Source organism: Pinus tabuliformis, chromosome 6 (genome assembly GCF_031772625.1).
Source record: "Pinus tabuliformis cultivar Carrire ecotype Pingquan chromosome 6, CPIR1, whole genome shotgun sequence".
Classification (NCBI taxonomy): Eukaryota; Viridiplantae; Streptophyta; class Pinopsida; order Pinales; family Pinaceae; genus Pinus; species Pinus tabuliformis.
In genome coordinates, this window is record NC_142292.1 from 1,983,427,095 (window position 1) to 1,983,449,564 (window position 22,470).

Consider the following 22,470-nt stretch of genomic DNA (forward strand, 5'->3'; position numbering starts at 1 on the left):
GTATCCGAAGCAATGGCCTTTGAAGAGAAAAGTGCAAGATAGGAGTATCTCTCTCTTTCGGTAGTAGACTCTCTATAAGCCTTGACTCTATGGAGGAAAGAGACCCAGCGAAAAAAGGACCTCAGGGTGAAATGGGTGGGCCTCGATCTTTGCCTGAATAATGGGTTGTGGAACTGTGCATTTGCAGCGGATGATACACCCAAGAAGCAAGGTCTAGACTCTCTCCATTGTGGCCGAATTTGATTGTAGTAAACTGGGTCCCCAAATCTCAGAACCGTAAAGGATCTTGGGTTTGATAATGGCCTCAAGGGGTGGAGCTTGGATGAGATGTCCCGCAACTGTGCCTAGAAGCATTGTTGCTTGATGAGCACTAGGGAGCCATAACCTTTATTGAGTTGAGTTTGGAGTACCTCTCGCATACCAAATCTAGGCCTTATGAACTGTACCCCCAAGTAGGTGTAAGATGTGGTGATCTCAATCTTGGCCCCATGGTAGTAGAATTATAGGTTTGCAATAGAGTTCTTCAAGGCGTTGAAGATTATAACCTTGGTTTTTCCCAGGTTGACCTTCACTTGTCGAAGGTCACAAAAACTAGCCAACACATCAATCTATCTTTGTAATCCCTCAAGAGTAGAGGCCAACAAGACGAAGTCACCAACTTAGAGGTGCAAGGAGATCAAAACATGGTGCATTAGGTAGCTTTCACCCTCCTATGTGTGCTCATTGGATGAAAGATTGAGCTTATCATTATAAAAATCCCAAAGAGAGTGGGAGATAGGGGACACCCCTACTTCATCACAATGGTACTTTGAATGAAGTTCGAAAGACCATGGGCCATCTTGAGATGCCCTAGCATTGACTGATAGAAGAGAGAATCATCAAGTATTGTCACATTAAAATTAGAGTAGGTCTTCTTACATTTATACAAATGAAGAGGGAAAGAAGTTACATAACTTTTTTTCCATTATTTATTAAAGACACTAAAGTACTTTTATTTATGTAAAGTAAAATCCTATTTACTAAAGAATGACCTTAAATATTAATTACAATAATAAGAATAACATCCTATTAGGTTGATAGTTGCATTGGTTTGGAGACAAAAGATAAGAAGTTTAGACTTAAATGGTATACAAATGATGGAAATGTGAGGGATGATGAGCTTCTCGCATGGTACAAACATGAATATGTAAACTCTACATTAATGGTTGTTGTTTGTAAGTCTTATAGCTACAAAATTATGGTAATTCGAAAGGACATGATGAATGGGAAATGACCTTGAAGGTTGAGTATGATATGCTCATGAGAAACAACACTTAGGTCATGCAAGAACAATGTACAAGGAAGGTTTCCATGAGTTGTAAATGGGTTTATAATAGAAAATATAACGTTAGTGGTTTTTGAGAAAGAAAAGATAAGGTCGATTGCTGAAGGTTTGCTCAACTAGGAGTGGGTTATGAGGAAAAGTTTGCTCTAACAATATAGCTAATCACAATGAGAATGGTGGCAACAATGACGACCTTCTTTTGTTGGGGAATGTATCAAATGGATGTGCAAAGCACATTGATTAATGGCCATCTTGAAGAGGAAATATTTATGTGCTAGCCATAACAATTCTAGGTTGTAGATAAGGAACATTTTGTGTAGGTTAAGTAAAACTTTTTAAAATATAAAGCAAGCTCCAAGAGCGTGATACATTAAATTTGAAAGATATTGCACATATTTGGATTCAAAAGAAGGCCTTCAATCCAAATATTTTTCATAGGTATTGTTGATGATGTAGTGATTGTAGTTGTTTAAGTGGATTATTATCCCCCGTTTTCTTTGAGGATTGTGCACGCGATTTTCATTAGGTGACTCAAATTTGCAGGTGGTGCATGGTGATTTTGGCCTTCCAAATGTTGGAAACTTGGTAGAGGTTGCTTGTAGTGGATGTTGTCTTGGTAGAGGAGTTTCATTTTCTCCTTGGTTGTTGGTTATGGCTTCGTTCTCTTTTCATGGTTGTACATGTTTTGGTTGAGGCTTATGATATGATCTTGATTCTTTGATGCTATTGTTTTGATGCGATGATAACCATTTACATGGTAGATGTGCCTCATGTATTATTTTATCAGTGGTTTTATTGCACATGGCATCATGATGTTTTTCTTTGTTGATTAATGATGGTTAGAGCACCCTAGATCTGTGTAGGTGGTGGTGGGGAGAGAAGCAATATTATTAGATTTGAAAAATATGTTGCCTTTATATTTGGAAATGTGGTCGAGAGCCATGGCCTATCCAAAATCTTCTTGCCCGTGTTTTCCTTTTTTCTTCAACCATTGGATATGGAGATTCAACTGATTATGAGGGGAAGTGCATTTACGCAATTTATATTAGGACGAGCAACATATGGAAAGCAAGAATGGACTCCAACATCAGTCTTGCTCTGGTGGATCCGATCAGGGTAGAGGTGTTTATTGACAATTTGGAGGTGTGGGTGGGCCTCATGGTGCTGAGGTACGACTATTTCAAGAGGAGAAATATTATTAGATTGCAGACACCAAAGATGAGCACTTCTCTGTTATACGTAACTGTGAACATTCTTTTGTTAACTATAGTGCAAAGATCAGAAGCCCAATGTAGTCCAAACTTGACAGTAGTTTTGAAGGAGCGAATTTTCCTCTTGGAGTTGTATTTAGCACGACCCCCTCAATGTTCCAGTATGAGGGTGTAGTAAAAGAAGATGGGAGCGGAGCCATTGTGTGGTATAATACTAGATTTCAACAGCACTGATGCTGCAGACTACCAATATCATCATTACAGGGAGGATATCTAGGATTTTGAGCACAAAGACGTAAAAATAATGATGAAAGCCAAGATAAAAGTAAACTCTCACACCATTTAGCACAAAGTCAAAAAACGATGATGACAACACGGGCTTGTTCCCTTTCTCGTGCTTGATCAGGTTGAGGTTCATTAGTCAAATGGATACCACCAAGGGACAAGATTGACTCAACTACCAATAGAATTTTGTCTTAACTTTGAGAATAATCTGTAGATGTATGAGTTGCATTATATATCTATATCTATCTATCTATATATATATATATATATATATATAATATATCTATATATATATATATATATATATATATAGACACACAAAAAAAAAAAAATTCTTAATATGTAACAAAATTCACTTCATCCTTGTGGAAACTTGATAGATATCCAATGCAGGATGTACTTCAACATCTGCAACAGGCCGCAACTCTACTCTCTCTTTGACAGTGTCAAGCTGCCACAAACACAAAATGACTGCAACGACCAAAAACATATCTCACTAGAAATCAACAAATCAAATTTCACACCCTCTTTAGCAAATCTCGACTCTTAGCCTTGCTAGCCATGGCTTTGATACCATGCTGAGAATTAGGTTAGCAAGAGAAAACAAGCAAAGTGGCAGAAAAGTCCTTGAGCAATTCTATTATAGATTGTGATCTCAAGATCTGACTTTATAGTACATCAATTAGATCATTGTAGATCTAGATCTCGCTAAAAATTCATCAGTGGATCATGACAACACCTCATCAAAAGTAAAATTTACAACTTGTATCTATGTGGTCTCGAATTTTGTGATTGTCAAGGGACTCACATTCTAACATTATCTTGATGGAGGTCTACTACTTGGGTGCCCTTGCTTGTTTGGTGATTTTTGACACTTGGATAGACTTGTGATGGAGTTTATTATCATTTTTTATGAAGCTTTCTCCCATTGTTGACTTCATGGCACATATTTGGAGGTTGGCCAATAAACATTGCAACTTTTGAGGAGCCTTTTGCCTTAGGTTTTGTGACATTGCATTGGGTGTTGTAGCATTGCATTAGGCGCTATGGCATTGCCTTGGGCATTGTAGCATTGCTTTGAGAGTTGTGACATTGCATTGATAGTTGGAGCATGGTGCTAGCATGTGGATGCCCACCTTTGCAAAGTGCTCCTCTTGTCCCTTGCTTGGCATGCATGTTGATGGAAACTATTCTTAGAGATTGATGTTGGGGAATTGTTTTAGGAGGTTGCTTTGTTGCTTGGCTTGTTGTTAGCAGGTGGAAATTTTGAGATCCTTCCCACTTTTGAGTTGGAGGTCCACTCCTAGTAGAGATCTCACCTACTTTGCAAACATATTGAGGGCATTCATCACTTTGTTGCATTATTTTATTGCTAGATAACGAGACTGACTTCTCTCTATTGGAGTCGGTTGTTGAAGTTTCTAAGTCTAGTTAGTTAGAAACCCTCCATGCACTTTAATCTGATTTATTCCTACCTACTTGTTCTATTACTTAACAAGTTATTCACAATGTAAATATTGAAAATAAACACTAGTGCATGCTCAACATATTACAAATCAACAACTAAAAGAAACAGAAACAATCACACCATATGACACCATTATTTTTGGACCAATGTCCCGGAAAAACCCAATGTGGGAAAACTGGTGCAGCTATTTGAGGGTTTTCTTATTAAGCAATATCAAAGTACAATCTGGGTGCCGAAACTGGCCTACCAAACAGAGAATTTCCTTGGTAGTAATACCTCTCTGTTTGAGATAAATCTCCTGGCTAAAACCCCGGATAATCCTTCCAGCGGCTCCTCAACTCCAATCTGCCCCAGAAACCCTAGCGTTTACCCTTTCGGGACTGTGTCAGCGCCTCTCTGCCCAGCGCTGGCCTTGTGTCAGCTTGAATGGGTCTGCGTCAGCCTTATGGTCCTCTGCATCAGCAACGTTGGCCTCTTTGAGGCTTTGCGTAGCTACTGGCTGCCTCTGCGTGGCTCTGCATGAGCCTTGGCGGCTACTGCGTCACTCTCTCTGGCTACTTGCTGCTCTTCCGACACTATCTCTGCCTCGCTGTTTCCCTGTAATCAATGCCCCTCAGCTACAACTCCCGATCACTAATTCTATCTCTCTTAGCAAACCCCGCTCTAGAGAATAGAATCACTGATCACTCTGGTGTATTCTCCAAGTGACCCTCAAGCCTCCTCTTATACTTTTCCTGTTGACATATCAACGACCGAGATTAAGTCCCTAATCAACAACTAAGATTAGATCTAGCTTAATCCATGTCTTTTGGACCATTCTAACATAGTTTCATATTAATACACATTAATATTTTATTTTCCCTAAGTTTAGACTTAGGGACTCCATTAAAAATATTAATTATTTTAATATCTCTTGAATTGTTTAGAATTTTCCCAAACCCTTTCTGGGTATTGGAGATCTCATGTGCCCCAACCTCTCCACCAAATTTCGTGGCTAGAGCACATCCGATGCTACCCAAAATCAACACTCCCTTTTAGCGAGGATTGTGCTCTAACAATACTCCTCACTGAGTATTACTCTGATCATCCTGCATCGGTCCTTGTGCTGATGCTAGGCCTGTTGCCCACCATCCTCTACACTGTTGTATCTTGTACTGTTGCCCATGGTTCTGCCACTGTAACTGCTGCATCTGTACGACAGCTCCCTCTGCATCCGTGCTGCGGCTAGTCCTTTCTCCCAGCACTGCATCCGCATTGCACCTCATCTCAACATGTTGCATCGTTCTGCCCACTGCTGCACTGCAACCCAGTTACTGAGAAGTAAGTAACTGATCTCCCAACTTTGACCTCTCTGTTGGGCTAGAGACCCCCCTGATGCTGAAGCTCGATCTGCGGCTGACAAGTGCTCCCTCTCTGACCTCTGCGCTGCTGCAACAACTCCTTGCATCTCTCACCGTTGCACACCTCTCTGTGACATCCTGCATTGGTGCAACACTCCCATGCCTCTCGCAAAGCTGCAACCTGCTAGCCTCACGCTATCTCAGGACTCTTGCACTGTAGCTCTCTTTGTTGCTCCATCCGCATCCATCTATACCCGACTCAGCCAGTCCTGCTACTCCTCTTCAGGGCTCCCGTAGCAAGGTCTAATCCAAGAGGCTGGGTACCTCGAGGATCTTGTCCCTCATCGCCTGTAGTCCGTCTGACTACAACTCGATGTCTCCCCACTTCTGCTCAAGTGGCGCGTGTGCACTCATGGCACAGTCATCGTCTGTCAACACTTCCTTCTCTGCCCTTGCTGGCATTGCCTTAGTCTCGGAAGACTCTCCCTTACTCTTCTTCCTCGGACATTGGGTCGCATAATGACCCAGCTCCCCACAGTGGAAGTACTTGATCTTGGAGAGATCCTTCTTCTTCCGCTTTTCCTGCTTTCCCTCAGATGCTAGGGCAACATCTTCCTCTTCCTGCTTGACTTTGATCCTCTTGCTGCTGCTACTTGTCTTTCACTGCTGTCTGATCTCTTCTTGGCGAAGAGCAGCCCACATCTTGTCCCAAGGTGGAAGATTCCCTCTGCCCAGTATACTTTGGAGTCGACAAATACCTCCCAGCCTTCTGAGACAGCATTCAGGGCTGTATCCGACATGGCTTCTATAGCAGTCAATTGATCTCGGATCTCATTCAGTCCTCTGAGGAAGGTGTCAATCGGTTCTCCCTTCTTCATCTGATACGACCTCAACTGATTCTCAAGTAGCATTCTTCTCTGCACAGAAGTATGCTGGTATAATTTCTTGAGGGCCTCCCACATCTCTGATGCCGTTTCCTTCTCGGCAATGTGTGGTACTAAATGGTCCTTGACCACGTCAAGGATGATGCTCTTGGCCCTCGCCATTGCCTCCTCGTACTTGTCGTTATCATTGGGGTCGACTAGGATAGTTATAACCTTCAAGGCGGAGTTCTTGACATGATTTCTGTCAAGTACGGATAAGATTCTAGCCTTCTAGACTGCGAAGTTCGACGCTCCGTCCAGTCTATCCTGGTATCTTACTCCATGTAGTACCATGATGCTCTTCTACTTACCTCTTGGAAGTTCTCTGTTCGACTCCTCCGAATCTCTACTTCTCGTCTGGAAGTTCTCTTTTGGACTTCCTCTGAGTCCCGATTTCCCTCCTGGAAATCCTTCTGCCGCTGTTGAGATGCCCCCTACTCTGATCATCTTGTGCAATCGCACCACTGATTCAGGTTCCTCAGCTAGAAACCCTCAGTATCAACTCCCTCCTATTGGCCTTGCTCTATCAGGTACTGTTCTAACTACAATACCTCACCAACTCCACTCTGCAATATTCCCACAACCTTCTAAACCCCAGCAACTTGAAGGTAAGAGCTCCTAGGCTCCGCGCAATCCCGGTACCAACAACCTGGCCTGCTCAGCCAACTGCGTCAACCCTCCCAGCTTCTGCGTGGCTCTGTGTGAGGCTCCCTTTACCTTCCTTAGCCTCTGTGCTGCCTCTTCCCGACACACCCTTGATGACGGAGGCACTACGTCACCCTTCCCTTGTTGCCGCTCTACTAGAAACAATTTCTGTCACCTCGGGACAACTGTTTTCTGCTGCTATTGCTCTGCTCGACTGATGTCCTTAGTCCTCCTGTGATCTGCAATCACACATTGTTACCATGTTGAAGTTTCTAAGTCTACTTAGTTAGAAACCCTCCATGCACTTTAATCTGATTTATTCCTACCTACTTGTTCCGTTCTTACAAGTTATTTACAATGTAAATATTGAAAATAAATACTAGTGCATGCTCAACATATTACAGATCAACAACTGAAAGAAACAAAAACAATCACACCATATGACACCACTAATTTTAGACCAATATCCCCAGAAAAATCCAATGTGGGAAAGCCGGTGCAGCTATCTGAGGGTTTTCTTATTAAGTAATATCAGAGTACAATCTGGGTGCCGAAACTGACCTACCCAACAGAGAATTTCCTTGGCAATAATACCTCTCAGTTTCTGATAGATTTCCTAGCCGAAGCCCCGGATGATCCTTCCAGCAACTCCCCAACTACAATCTGCCCCAAAAACCCCAGCGTTTGCCCTTTCTGGACTGCGTCAGCCCCTCTTTGCCCAGTGCTGGCCTTGCATCACCCTGAATGGGTCTGCGTCAATCTTAGGAGGCCCTGTGTCACCCTTTTGGTCCTTTGCGTCAGCAACGCTGGCCGCTCTGAGGCTTTGCGCAGCTCCCGGCTGCCTTTGCGTTGCCCTGCGTGAGCCCTGGCAGCTACTGCGTCATTCTCTCTGGATACTTGCTGCTCTTCTGACACTATCTCTACCTCTCTGTTTCTCTATACTCAATTCTCCTTAGCTACAACTCCCGATCACTAATTCTATCTCTCTTAGCAAATCCCGCTCTAGAGAATAGAATGACTGATTTCTCTGGTGTATTCTCAAAGTGACCCTCAAGCCTCCCCTTATACTTTTCCTGTTGACATATCAACGACCAAGATTAAGTCCCTAATCAATGACTAAGTTTAGATCTGGCTTGATTCATGTCTTTTGGACCATTCTAACACAGTTTCATATTAATACACATTAATATTTTATTTTCCCTAAGTTTAGACTTAGGGACTCCATTAAAAATATTAATTATTTTAATATCTCCTGAACTGTTTAGAATCTGCCCAAACCCTTTTTGGGTATTGGAGATCTCATGTACCCCAAGCTCTCCACTAAATTTTGTGGCTAGAGCACATATGATGCTACCCCAAATCAATGATGGTTAGATGGTTTTTTCTACTTTGCTCATAATTTGAGGTCTCCTTGATACAGGGAGGTGGTTATGACAACTACAAAACACTTTATGGCACATTCTCTCATGATTTATTGACTTTTGAAGAGGATCACCTGGAATTTATTTGTTTTGTTGGGGCTGTTCCCTTATAACATGGATCTTGAGCCTATTTTGAGCACTTTGCATGTCTCCCTCATGCATGGTTCTAGTGATTTTGAGGAGGACGAGTTGGTTAGAATTTGCTTATTCATGGAATGTCTTATTCTATTGAGGATTTTATGTGATTTCACACATTCTCTAATGGGCATCATCTCACTTTGAAGTGCTACACGTCCATCATTTGAGGTGCCACGTGTGCCATTTTAGGGACTCATTACACAATTACGTTTCACTTGGAGACCTCACATTTGCTATTTTTGGAGGTTATTGCATAGCCAAGTCCCATATTCTATTATTGCTAACCGATGTTATTTGGATTGGATCGAACTACTCTGAACTGGCTGGTCTGACCGACTTGAGGACAAAATCAGTTCAAACTGGTGACTTGAACCGCTTTTGGCCAGTTTAGTACTGAACCAACTTTTTTTCACAAAATTGGTTGGTTTAGCACGAATCGACTAGTTTTGTACATTATTGCCAAGGACCCTTTGAACGATTTTTTTCTTCAAAAAAACAATGATTTATGACAGGGGAAGCCTTGTATTTGACCATATTTCCCTACTAATCCTATGCAATTCATGGTAATGTTAAATTCTTAAAGTAAACTCTTTTACTTGAATTTTTAACATTATCATGAAATGACTTAGGATGTGAGTGTGGTTCTGACCTCATTAGATTTCATATGGAGAAAGTAGAATTTAGATCTCACTCAAAATCCAACATACTTAACAGTTTTCTAGGATTTTACGATTGGGGTGATTGCAATGCTCCATTGGATTTTGTCATGTATGAGGGCATGGAACTAGTATTTAATCAAGAGCACCAAGCCCTCTATGTACCTTAATGTTAGTGGCATTGGTTGTCAAACTCCTCTATCATGAGCCTACTAAAAAAAGTACCCATCACTCAAACAAAATCTTGACTTGACATGCTATGCTTTTTCTATCTTATTTTAATGCTTAGAGGGTGATATTGATGACGAAGATCCCAATATAGGCAATGATTTTGATGATATGTAGGTATTTGTTGTAGCGTGATTTTTTTTGGATGTTAGAGGCTATGCGGAGCTTGTTTGTTGATTTATTTCTTATTTAGAGATGAATTTCATTCAGTGCTATTTTGATTATGTGCACCCTTACATGCTATATAAATGAGAACTTTTGCTTATTTGTGTATGAATGGTTTGGATTCATATGGATTCACATGAATATATATGTTTTTCTTTAAAATTTTAATTTTTTTTGTGTTTTTGGTTCACCGGTTTTTTGGCCTGGTCTTTTAACCAGTGCCCGGTTCGGGGGGCTTATTGGTCCAGTTGTGATAATATTGTCGCTGACTTGTTTCGTGGAATTGGTTAATTGAGAGTCTAGACAATTATTGTATTTTTTTTGGCATATTTTATTTATTATTTTTGGAGAGGAAAGTGGATCTCACCAAATCTTTGCTACTTTTAGTGTTGAAGTTGTAGGAGACGTTATTCTATGGTTTATCTTGGAGAAATTTGTGGATCTCGGAAAAAAGTTCTTTATTGTAAATGAAAATGAAACTCAAACCTCTGAAGGGTTTGCACTCTTCATTATTTCTCATGGTTAGATTGTTGGAGAAACCCCTTGGAGCTTAGGTGAATATTTTAGATATGTTTGGAGGATCAACTCAATTGTGTTGGGGATGAGGAACTTTTAGATCTCTGTTGGTTTTCCTCTTGTTGAAATATCTTGACATATGCTTGTAAAATTATGGTAGTCTTTCTCTATATTCTATTGTTCTATTCTTGGAACATTGTTTATGTTGCATTTTTTCTTAGCGTTTGGTTAAATGTACTTACATTTCATTCCCAGAAATCATAATCTTCATAAGTGTTGGATGTTGTTTTTCTAGAAATGTCCTTAGCTATATTTCTGCAAATTATGACAGCGAGCAAAGAGTCAATGTAGCTTGTCTTAGCCTATTATTCTCCTTCCAGCATTAGGTTAGCCTCCCATGTGAACGATGATTTGACCAAGGAGAATTTTCACGATGGAAACTTTTGTTGGAAATATTGAGGGGGAGCGGGGGGGGGGTGGGGGGGGGGGGGGGTGAATCAGTTTTTCTTTTCAATTGCTATTTTTACCAGTTAGGTCACTTATATTTAGAACAAAAAATGAACAATGATAGAATAAATACTTTTATTAATTTATTCTTTACAATAAATCAAGTACAATATGTATAGGGCTCCAACCCTAGATGAAGACACTGATCTTCAATCTCCCAGGCTCCAACTTGTATTTTGCCAAGCACTGACTTGGATTTCGAAGGTTCCAACCTTGTCAATTTTGAGGCACCAACCTCAAGGGCTCCAACCCTATATCTGGTTCACGCTTCAACTTGGTTTCTTGAGGACTCCGATCCTCTAGGGCTCCAACCCTATCCTCGAAGGCACCAACCTTGTCTTTTCGAGGCTCCAACCTCTTGGGCTCCAACCCTTGCTTTACTTTGTCAAGATATATTTGGTTATACTTCACGGCTCTCAATGTCTTCTTTAACAAGCCCTGTCAATATTTTCTTAGTCTTCACTTTAGTCTCCACGTCACGTCATCAATGACAACCTTGTTCTCTTAGAAGGTGTCACCACTGCTCTTCATTATACCCAAGCAATTTCTCCAAGTTACCTCATGATGACATCGGTGCATCATGGTCTTCAATAATCTTTCCAAGATCAGTTTCTATATGTTGCGGCAAGAATTCTCCAAGGGTGTCTTCGGATGGCTCCAAGAACAACTACTTCAAGGTGACTTCAACAAGTTTCAAGATCTGCTCAAGATATATGGTGGAGTATGCTTCTCAACATAAGTATATAGCCCAAACTGTCCTCAAAGGATGCTCCAAGTACAACTCAAAAATATTCCCAAGGAAGCTTCAAAATGTCTCCAATGACAATAGGCTGCTTCAAGTGATATCAATAAGCTTCTCCTCCAACTGAGGTATGCTACTCCAAGGTCCTTTGCTGGCTTCCACAATTAACTGTAGGTCTGAGCTCCTCTACTATTACAGTTTCAAGGCTTGTGTCTTGTTACCACAAGTTTACCACAGGTCTGATCTTCCAAGCTACCAAAGTTCAAGTTCAAACCTCTCTATGTGACTGTCCAGATGTATCTGAGCTATGACTGTTCTCAAGGTATACCTGGTAAAGGTTCACAACTCAAGCCTATTCTTAAAGTCTGCACAAATTACTCCAAAAAGGCTCCAACAGATTATAAGTTTTGTTATTCAATAATTGAGGTATAAGTTCACAGTTTCTGTCATCAATAGCCGAAGAAACCCAAGCCCAACAAGCCCAAAGTCCAAGACTATTGCTCCAATATTGTTGTTTTGTGCAGGTTATCAACAGTTCGAGTTCTGTAGCCAAACTATATTTCCACAAGTACTGGTCCAAGATCTAAACACTGACAGGTCCAAGTTCAAGTCTTCTACAAGTTCGAAGATGATGCTTGTCACAAGTTCGAAGTCTTAGATTCTTTCCATACGAAGGTAGAACATTTACAAAGCTTGCCTAAACAATTGTCACAGGTCAAAGATGGTATCTGTTAGGTCTGAAAGCATCACCACAGCTCTGAAGTATAGACAGTCTCCATAGATCTGAAAATGTAGATTGTTTTCACATCTCTGAAATGTATAGACAGTCTTCACAGTTTCGAAATGTATAAACAGTGTTTACAGGTCCGAAAATGTAGATAGTGTCTTCTTTCGTTGTTAGGTCACGAGGCGTGAACATCTGCGTTCCGCATCTTCTTCACCAAGATCCCTTTCGCATTTCTTGCTTGATTTTTCCGAAAGTGATCCTCTCGAATGATCTTGCGTCATGTATATGTATATGCATTTGCAAGTTCACATAAGGGAGCTGACAAGTGTGAATGAGACGACTAGTGTCCAACATAGGATATTGAAGCTGACCTACGTAAAAGTGAACATGACATGTGTGAAAATTTTACTTTTATTTTTTATTTTTTTTAATTAAAGAGAAAATACATTGTATAGGAGTTGTCATGTGGTAAAAGGTTACGACTGTTGGCTTGAGTGCTGACTTGCAATTTAGGGAGCCGATGATATTGTGTAGATGTTTTTAATTGAATTGAGGATGTTCGTTATTACGATGGTTAGGTATAGATTTAATTAAGGTAGTTAGGATTTTATTTAGGATTTAGGAATTTGTTCCCAAGGACTAGGGTTAGGGTTTCCCTGAATTGTTTTTTTAATTTTTTTTTTTTATTAGGATACATTTATGTATTAGGGTTAGGGTTTCATTTATGCATAGGCTAGGGTATGCTCAAACAAGGGCTGGCATCTAGGACTTCATCATTTTGAACAAGAGACATGCTTCAACAAGAGCTATGGGTATGTTAGGTTATGTACAACAAGGTAAGTTCTAGGGCTTGCATCATTAGGGTATTATGATTAATGGGCATCAAAGGCAACATCACGCATCACAAGAATTTTCCATCACAAACGATGCCATATTGACATTAATGAAAACCTTGATTAACAATCCAGAAGTGTAGAAGCCTTGATGAATCTTATTATCAGTCCTGATATTCTTACTGTAAAACCTGTCGATATTCTTGTAAAAATACTCAAATTTCTAGTGATTTTATATTTTAGTCTCTATAAAATTTGGGCAATTTTTAAGGTAAAATTATCTTATAAAATTTGGTCAATATTTTTAGAAAAAATGGAAATTGGTGAAATTTGTTTTTTGGGAAGAGCATAGAAGATTAACCCATCTGTGATATTTAGCCCCTAAAATTTCCCTTGGATTTGACCTCATATGCCCAATGACAAGATACTAGTTACCTGTCCTTCCATCCACTTTATTTTCCTAATTCATAAAAACTGTTTTGCTAGAACTATCTCTTCATTTTATTTGGACCCTAGTCCTAGTAATCTTATAATAAGGAAGCCCCCCTTGAGCTAGAGGAGAGCTGGCCGAAAGTGCAGAAGAGGGTTGGTGAGGTGACAATGGTCTTCTTTTTATTACACCAAAACATTTCTTGAGCTCTAGGACTTTATCTCAAGAAGTGAGGGTTTGTGATATACATGGATGACATAATCCCCACAATTCATCACATGTGGTGGGGTTAGCACAATTTAGAAACCAAAATTCAACTCACACTGTGTTTGACATCACTGATTCAGGGTTCCTTCACTATTTCCCGATGTAGAATTTTGGCAGAGTGATGTTCATGTGTTTATGTCACCAATAAAGTGCCAAAAACATTCTTGAGAGTTTTAGAATTGCTGATTGTAAATAAAAAAGTACAGCTATGGAGGTTGGGCTGAAATTATCATTGGCATCTGTCTCAAAATCGGCAAATGAGTTAGTGTATAGAGTCGCAAATGCTGATCATTGCATGGCAACAAAGAGGATTTGGTATCCAGTATGGTATAAGTGAAGTTCAGACTTGTAGGGTTTATAGATTCAGGTTGAGCAGAGTCAGTTCATGATGAGAAATCCATGATGAGGTACATTTCCAACCTTGGTATAGGTTGTATGCAGTTTCACTTTCCTCCACTAAAGCGGAGTATAGGGCACCAATTAGTGCAAATTATGTAGCAGTTTGTTTGACAAGAATATTTGCAAGCAAGTCACACAAGCTGATTCTACAACACTCCATTGTGACAATTAGGTCTACTTAAATTAGCAAAGAATCCCATGTTTCATGGTCGTAACAAACATGTGGAAGTGTATTGTCACCTCATCTGACAATTGGTGGAGAACAGGCAAACGAAGTTGCAACATTGTGATACCGAGGAGCAATGTGCAAGCATACTCACCAAGCAAGGGAAGATGATAAAGTATGTGTAATGGTCATATCCTTTAAGAAGCACTATAGTCAGTAAATGTAGTATATAGTACATACTACTTAGTTATTACCTCAAGTTAGAATTAGCTTAAGTCACTTTTGATTAGGCTTTAAGTGGAATATGAAGAGGAAACCTCAACTTGAACTCTCACATGATGAATTGGTTTGAAATAGTAATGCAAGTTATTCGAATTCTCTCTGCCAATGGTTTGAAATAGTAATGCAAGTGTTCCTGTGCAACGAAAACTTACATAAGTGTAGCTCTGATACCATTTCGTTAGAGGGCCAATGGAATAGCAGCATTGAAGACCCAAATTTTAAATTAAGCAAAATAAAATAAAGCCTGCTTTAATAAAAGGAATTCAAAAATGCACAGGGAGGTACCTTCAAATATAAAGGTCAAGTGGCTTTTCATCTCTCTGTTTGACACCTCAGCTATGTGGTAAGTCACTCAGTTTACTTAAATGACACACACACAACATTTTATTTACGTGTTATAATCCAACATAACTTTTAACCACTACACCAATAGTAAATAGTTATTTTTAACAGTATCACCATCATAAAACTATACTATTATCTTATGTACTGAAAATTTCGTGATGCTTTGTCACAACCATTTAAATTGAAAATCGGTGAGCCAGATAGCTTGAGTTATGCATGGACACTGATGAGATAGTAGACCCTAATGGTATAATGTAAAGATACAATCTGTATCTGTACTTTATGAAGAAAATGCAAGTGTGTTATTGGTAGTGCTGTACATGCATTTAGTAGAATCAAAACCACCCTTAAAGAAAAAAAATTATAATGAATATAGCATTCATTTGTTTGTCATTTTGCCATTCTGGTTTTTGCAGAAACTATGTTGTACAATATATTTTGGACTTTGACATCCCATGGGCAACGGGAAAAGTTATTACTCAACTTGAAGGGAACTATGTCTTTCTTTCAATGCAAAAGTTCGGCAGTAATGTGGTGGAAAAATGTTTGAAACTTTGTAAAGAAGAGCATCGTGTCACCATCATTAAGGAACTGTTAAGCAGTTCTCGACTTGGACAGCTTTTGCAGGATCCTTATGGAAACTATGTTGTTCAATCTGCTTTGGCAGTTTCTAAGGTTATTTACTTTGCCATGGCTTTTCCCTTTTTTCTTTTACTTTCTTGTTCCAAAATTAAAGTAGAAGCAACAATTGTGGCGAGCTGTTTATCTAGTGTGTCCTGACCTCTCATGTCAGTTAGGACTGGCAAGTTGGTTCTTATTTGAAGACTTTGGTCTCATTTTTTTGCTTCTGGAAGCAGGGTGCAATTCATGCTGCTTTAGTGGAAGCTATCCGGCCACATGTGCCAGCTTTGCGGAGCAGTCCGTTTGGGAAGCGAATTCTTTCACGTACCAATTTGAAGAAATAATATTTTTATTGTGCAATTAATATGCGATTTTGAAGGACCTCTTGCTTTTGGCTATAGAGGGAAGCCTTGGTAGCAAAATGTGTTTTACGAGGCTGCAACTGTTTTTTAAGGGAGTATAGGGATTTATTATATTTTAGGATCATTGCTAGGACATGTAAAAATTAAGCCATTTGGCTGTGTAAACTTGCAATAAAACTGTACTGTCAGCTCAGGTCTTGCATCAGGTGGTTAAATTAAATGATAATATGCGGGTCCCCAGCTTACAGTTGTATAACATATTGCTATCATCATTGTTCTAGGGGAAAATGCAATTTTTCTTGACAGTATAGCACCCCCTTTAAGCATTAAAGGATTCTTTTGAAAAGTTTTGGTGGATGATGCAGATCAACAGACGGGTATTCACAAAGTTATCTCCAAAGAGTTTCCCTTGTAAGACACTCGGCATTGGCTGAGAGGCTGTAGGTATTAGCCAAACATTTTGATATTTAGCTTCTGTATGTTAGGAACAATGGCAGTTCCAGGACAAGATTTTATATTATACAAGGAGAAGATTCCTGTGAGACATTTATACTGGCAAGAAATACAAATAGAGATCCACATCCAGGCTTTGTAGTGATCCGATTCCCCGGCTGTGGCAATAAATAGGATATTTCACAAATTTGTAGCTGATAATTTCCCAGATTTAGCATTTCTGGGACTCTACTGTTGTACCGTAAATATTTGTAATTTTCAATTACAATGGATCCACTTGTTGCACATTTTGACGAGAATAAACTCTTCAATTGTTTCAGTGGATTTTCTTGTAGATATGGTGTGAACCTCGCTTGTTTTAATGTGTGTTCCTTGTGGAGTGATTTAGTGCTGCAGTAGAGCTTTGGTTCATATTCAATCTTGGCTCAGGTTTTACAATTAATCTGAAAAGCCATTTGTTGTATTTTTTAATTTCAAAACAATATTAAAGTAATCTTGATTTCACTTATCAATACAAAATAACATCGGGATTGATGCCTATACAACATGAGCCCGGGTTTATATGGGTTCGAGCTAATCTCAGTCCAATCTAAGAATCTTGATTCTTGCAAGTCAATGTTTTTACATGGATTATATATTCACTTTTTGTTTCTCCAAACTTGGTCCAGGTTATTAGAAGCTTCTCACTCACAAAACTTGATATAATTTAAGGTTAAACTTGAGATACCCCCACTATACTACCTGGATGTTAATGGCCATTAGCATCTAGTGCCTAGCAAGATTGTTGTCTCTGCCTGAGTCAGAAAACAAACTTAAAGTGGTGTAGCTTTGTATTAGAAGCCTTTAGTGGTGATGCTTAGTTCGCGTTCTTTTCAGGGAATGTAAACCATGAAGTGAACACAATCGGGGGAATGGGTATAGGTCTATGATCACTACTAAAGTGTGTTTGTTATATAAAAATATATGTGAAGATCGATAGCCTTATTGTTTCTGTAGTTAAAATATGTAGCTACAAAGCTTGTTGCATGTGTTGGACTCATTTTTTTGACTTGAAATTTCTTTGAGAGTAAATATTCTGCTGTTTAGATTGTGTAATAATAGGTTTTTACCTATTTTGAAAGCTAATTTGGAGATGAGTTTATGTACAATAAAATATATGTTGGTGTTAAATTGAATTGTTGCACACAAGATTTTAGTAGCGTTTGTGGGGTGCCTAATCCATAACACATTTTTGTTAAATTTCCTATTTGATATGCAAAACAAATGAAGTTTTTTCCAAAGCAAAGAACACGATATTATCATAGAAAATTTCTCAAGTTGGAGAGAGAGAGAGAGCGGGGGGCAGGGGGCCGGGGGGTAGATACTAGGATGCATTGCCACTTGTTCAATTTTCTTACAAATGTTTCTTATGTTTCAATGCAACGAGCATGCACCTCCCCAATATGAGTATATTTATTGAAGTAAGGCAAACTTGATATGTGAGATTCAACTACTCCAATACCTTCAACTAGCCCTTTGTGAGGGTTGGATGGACGGGGACATGCTATGTTGTGAAAATCATAGTGACTTGCATTTAACCCAAAATACAATAAAAAAGTCTTCAAAGAAATAAAAATAAGTCTATAAGTGGGAGATCTAAATCTAGAGGAAGATCTAAACTACAAAAAAATCCGTAAAGGTATGTTGGAGATGTGGAAAAAGAAGGCATTGTAGATTTTTCAAAATTGCAGACAAAAAGGAAGGGATTTGATGATGCTTCTTCTACAAAAGCAAAAACCTCTTCAGATGAAGGGGGAATGTGTACTAGGTATTTGCAAGTACACATGTAGATCATGAGGCATCCTTTCATATAATCCCTCATCGAGAGTGGTTTTGTGACTATGAAATACATGGTTGTGTTTTCCTAGTAGATACATGATATCTAGAATCATAGGATGATGAAAAGTCAAGTTGAAGCTCATGGGTGGAAAGATTAGAACACTCCCTGTTGTTATGCACATTTCAGGATTGACCAAAATTTTGATTTCTGTAAGCAAGATGAATGATGCAAGTGTGAAAACAATGTTTGGAAATGATACTTGCATAATGTTTTGAGGAGCAATGGTATTGTTGAGGGGAGTTTGAGGGTGAGGAGGGGAGAGTGGGTGGTTTGTTAGCGGATAAATACTAGCTTGCAATGCCACTTGTTCAATTTTTTTTTGCAAATGTTTCTTATGTTTCAATGCAATGAGCATGCACCTCCCCAATATGAGTATATTTATTGAAGTGAGGCCAACTTGATATGTGAGATCAACTACTTCAATACCTTCAACTAGCCCTTTGTGAGGGTTGGAGGGCGGAGACATGCTATGTTGTGAAAATCATAATGACTTGCATTTAACCCAAAATACAATAAAAAAGTCCTCAAAGAAATAAAAATAAGTCTTTAAGTGGGAGGTCTAAATCTAGAGGAAGATCTAAACTACAAAAATATCCGTAAAGGTATGTTGGAGATGTGGAAAAAAAAGCATTGTAGGTTTCTCAAAATTGCAGAGAAAAAGGAAGGGATTTGATGATGCTTCTTCTACAAAAGCAAAAACCTCTTCAGATGAAGGGGGAGTGTGTACTAGATATTTTCAAGTACACATGTAGATCATGAGGCATCCTTTCATATAATCCCTCATCGAGAGTGGTTTTGTGACTATGAAATACATGGTTGTGTTTTCCTAGCAGATACATGATATTTAGAATCGTAGGATGATGAAAAGTCAAAGTTGAAGCTCATGGGTGGAAGGATTAGAACACTCCCTGTTGTTATGCACATTTCAAGATTGACCAAAATTTTGATTTCTGTAAGCAAGATGAATGATGCAAGTGTGAAAACAATGTTTGGAAATGATACTTGCATAATGTTTTGAGGAGCAATGGTATTGTTGAGGGGAGTTTTAGGGGGGGGAGGGGAGTTAGATACTAGCATGTAATGCCACTTGTTCAATTTTTTTACAAATGTTTCTTATGTTTTAATGCAAGGAGCATGCACCTCCCCAATATGCGTATATTTATTGAAGTGAGGCAAACTTGATATGTGAGATTCAACCACTCCAATACCTTCAACTAGCCCTTTGTGAGGGTTGGAGGGACGGAGACATGCTATGTTGTGAAAATCATAATGACTTGCATTTAACCCAAAATACAATAAAAAAAGTCCTTAAAGAAATAAAAATAATTCTTTAAGTGGGAGATCTAAATCTAGAGGAAGATCTAAACTACAAAAAATCTGTAAAGGCATGTTGGAGATGTGGAAAAAGAAGGCATTGTAGATTTTTCAAAATTGCAGACAAAAAGGAATGGATTTGATGATGCTTCTTCTACAAAAGCAAAAACCTCTTCAGATGAAGAGGGAATGTGTACTAGGTATTTGCAAGTACACATGTAGATCATGAGGCATCCTTTCATATAATCCCTCATTGAGAGTGGTTTTGTGACTATGAAATACATGGTTGCATTTTCCTAGTAGATACATGATATCTAGAATCATAGGATGATGAAAAGTCAAGTTGAAGCTCATGGGTGGAAGGATTAGAACACTCCCTGTTGTTATGCACATTTCAAGATTGACCAAAATTTTGATTTTTGTAAGCAAGATGAATGATGCAAGTGTGAAAACAATGTTTGGAAATGATACTTGCATAATGTTTTGAGGAGCAATGGTATTGTTGACGGGAGTTTGGGAGGGGAGGGGGGTGTAGATACTAGCATGCATTGCCACTTGTTCAATTTTTTTTACAAATGTTTCTTATGTTTCAATGCAACGAGCATGCACCTCCCCAATATGAGTATATTTGTTGGAGTGAGGCAAACATATGTGAGATTCAACTACTCCAATACCTTCAACTAGCCCTTTGTGAGGGTTGGAGGGACGAGGACATGCTATGTTGTGAAAATCATAATGACTTGCATTTAATCCAAAATACAATAAAAAAGTCCTCAAAGAAATCAAAATAAGTCTTTAAGTGGGAGATCTAAGTCTAGAGGAAGATCTAAATTACAAAAAAATCCGTAAAGGTATGTTGGAGATGTGGAAAAAGAAGGCATTGTAGATTTTTCAAAATTGCAGACAAAAAGGAAGGGATTTGATGATGCTTCTTCTACAAAAGCAAAAACCTCTTCAGATGAAGGGGGAATGTGTACTAGGTATTTTCAAGTACACATGTAGATCATGAGGCATCCTTTCATATAATCCCTCATCGAGAGTGGTTTTGTGACTATGAATTACATGGTTGTGTTTTCCTAGCAGATACATGATATCTAGAATCATAGGATGATGAAAGTCAAGTTGAAGCTGATGGGTGGAAGGATTAGAACACTCCATGTTGTTATGCACATTTCTAGATTGACCAAATTTTTGATTTCTGTAAGCAAAATGAATGATGCAAGTGTGAAAACAATGTTTGGAAATGATACTTGCATAATGTCTTGAGGAGCAATGGTATTGTTGAGGGGAGTTTGTGTTGAAATGTGGTTGCCATTTAATTCAACCCAAGCAACACCAAAAGATGTCTTGCCTTTGTTGACCAAAATGACATGGCAAATCATAGTTTTTCAAGTTTGGATTATCTTTGTTAGATTCTCCTTGTCGAGTCAATTTTGGTGGTATATGGTCCGCTACAAGAGCCTTCACGATTTGAGAGGTATCCTCGTTTGAAGATGAAGCTCCCATCTTGTGGGCAAAAAACCCAAAAGGTGATCATGTGGCAATGCTTCTTTGGCCAAATCAAATGGTCAAGTAATGTGGTTCTTCTCCAACAAATATGGTAATTGCAAAAGGTTCTTTTTGAGGGTTTTCAAATCTATTTTAAAAATTAAAAATCAAGAAAAAGTGTTTGGGTCTAAAAGGTAATTGAATTTTCAAAAACTCTCAAAGGGTTTTTTCCCTCCAAAAGTTGACTTTCAAATTCAAGTCTCCCTCCAAAATAACAATTTAGTTAGCCCTCATGAACCCCTCCAAAAAACTATGAAAGGACTAGATCCCACCTCCTAAGGTATGCACTTAATGCATATTCTTATGTGATCTAAGCTCCGAAATTCTCAGTCTTGAGGAGTCTTGAAAAACTAATGAGGTAGGATTAGTGAAAGGGTTTTGGGACAAGGTTAAGGGATTCATTTTTTTCTATTACAGGAAGGAGGGTTTCGGCCTTATGTAAGACATCAATTCTGAGCATGAAAAAGTCTATCTTTGTGATTTGAGTGAGCTTTAGGGACAACGAAGTAGTCAAGTCAGTGACCTTATTACATCAATCTTTGCAGACCTGTATCTTGTGGCATGGATTCTGGTGTATTGTTTTCTTGATGTGTTGATGCTTTATATGTTGCTTATGCTCTGAAAAGATTAATAAGTTACTAATTGATAAGAAATATTGATTCACCCCCATCTCAGTATTTCCAAAAATTGGTATGAGAGCAGATTCCTTCACTAACAATTTAACAACTGGAAGGAGATTGTGGAGTGGAATAAGCAGAGAACTCCAATACTTAATGGGAACAACTATGCATTTTGGAATGGAATGATGAAGGCATATCTTCAAGCACAAGGATTTGAAGTTTGGAATGTTGTGTTGACTGAATGCCAAGAACCTTCAACTCGTCCTTCAGACGATGACCGCTGGAAGCTTTACGAAAGTAATGGTAAAGCTAAAAATTCCCTCCTAAATGGTTTGTCAGATTATGTATATGTCAAAGTGATGCATTGCAAATCAACAAAAGAAATTTGGGACAAGCTTTAAAATATATATGAAGGAGACAAGAAGGTAAAGGAGGCCAAGCTCCAGACCTACCAAGGTCAATTTGAGTAGCTAAAAATGAACGAAGAGGAAAACATTGCAACTTACTTTCTCCATGTTGATGAAATAGTGAATGCCATAAAAGGAATGGGAGAACTAATGGATAGCAAGGTAGTCGTCCAAAAGGTACTAATATCACTTCCAATGAGGTTCAATGTTGAAGTCTATGTGTTAGAAGAAAGAGATGATTTAGAAAA

General features: G+C 38.8%; 1 protein-coding gene across 1 annotated transcript in view; it reads left to right on the forward strand.

Moving 5' to 3' along the window:
* LOC149267159 (pumilio homolog 12-like) overlaps positions 1–16,744 on the forward strand; it is a 199,926-nt gene extending 183,182 nt beyond the window's left edge. The window contains exons 4-5 of the mRNA XM_089431628.1: positions 15,435–15,693; positions 15,876–16,744. Coding sequence (XP_089287754.1) covers positions 15,435–15,693; positions 15,876–15,983 — 367 coding nt within the window. The 3' untranslated portion in view covers positions 15,984–16,744. The remainder of the gene's footprint in view (positions 1–15,434; positions 15,694–15,875) is intronic.
* Positions 16,745–22,470: the final 5,726 nt, after the last annotated feature.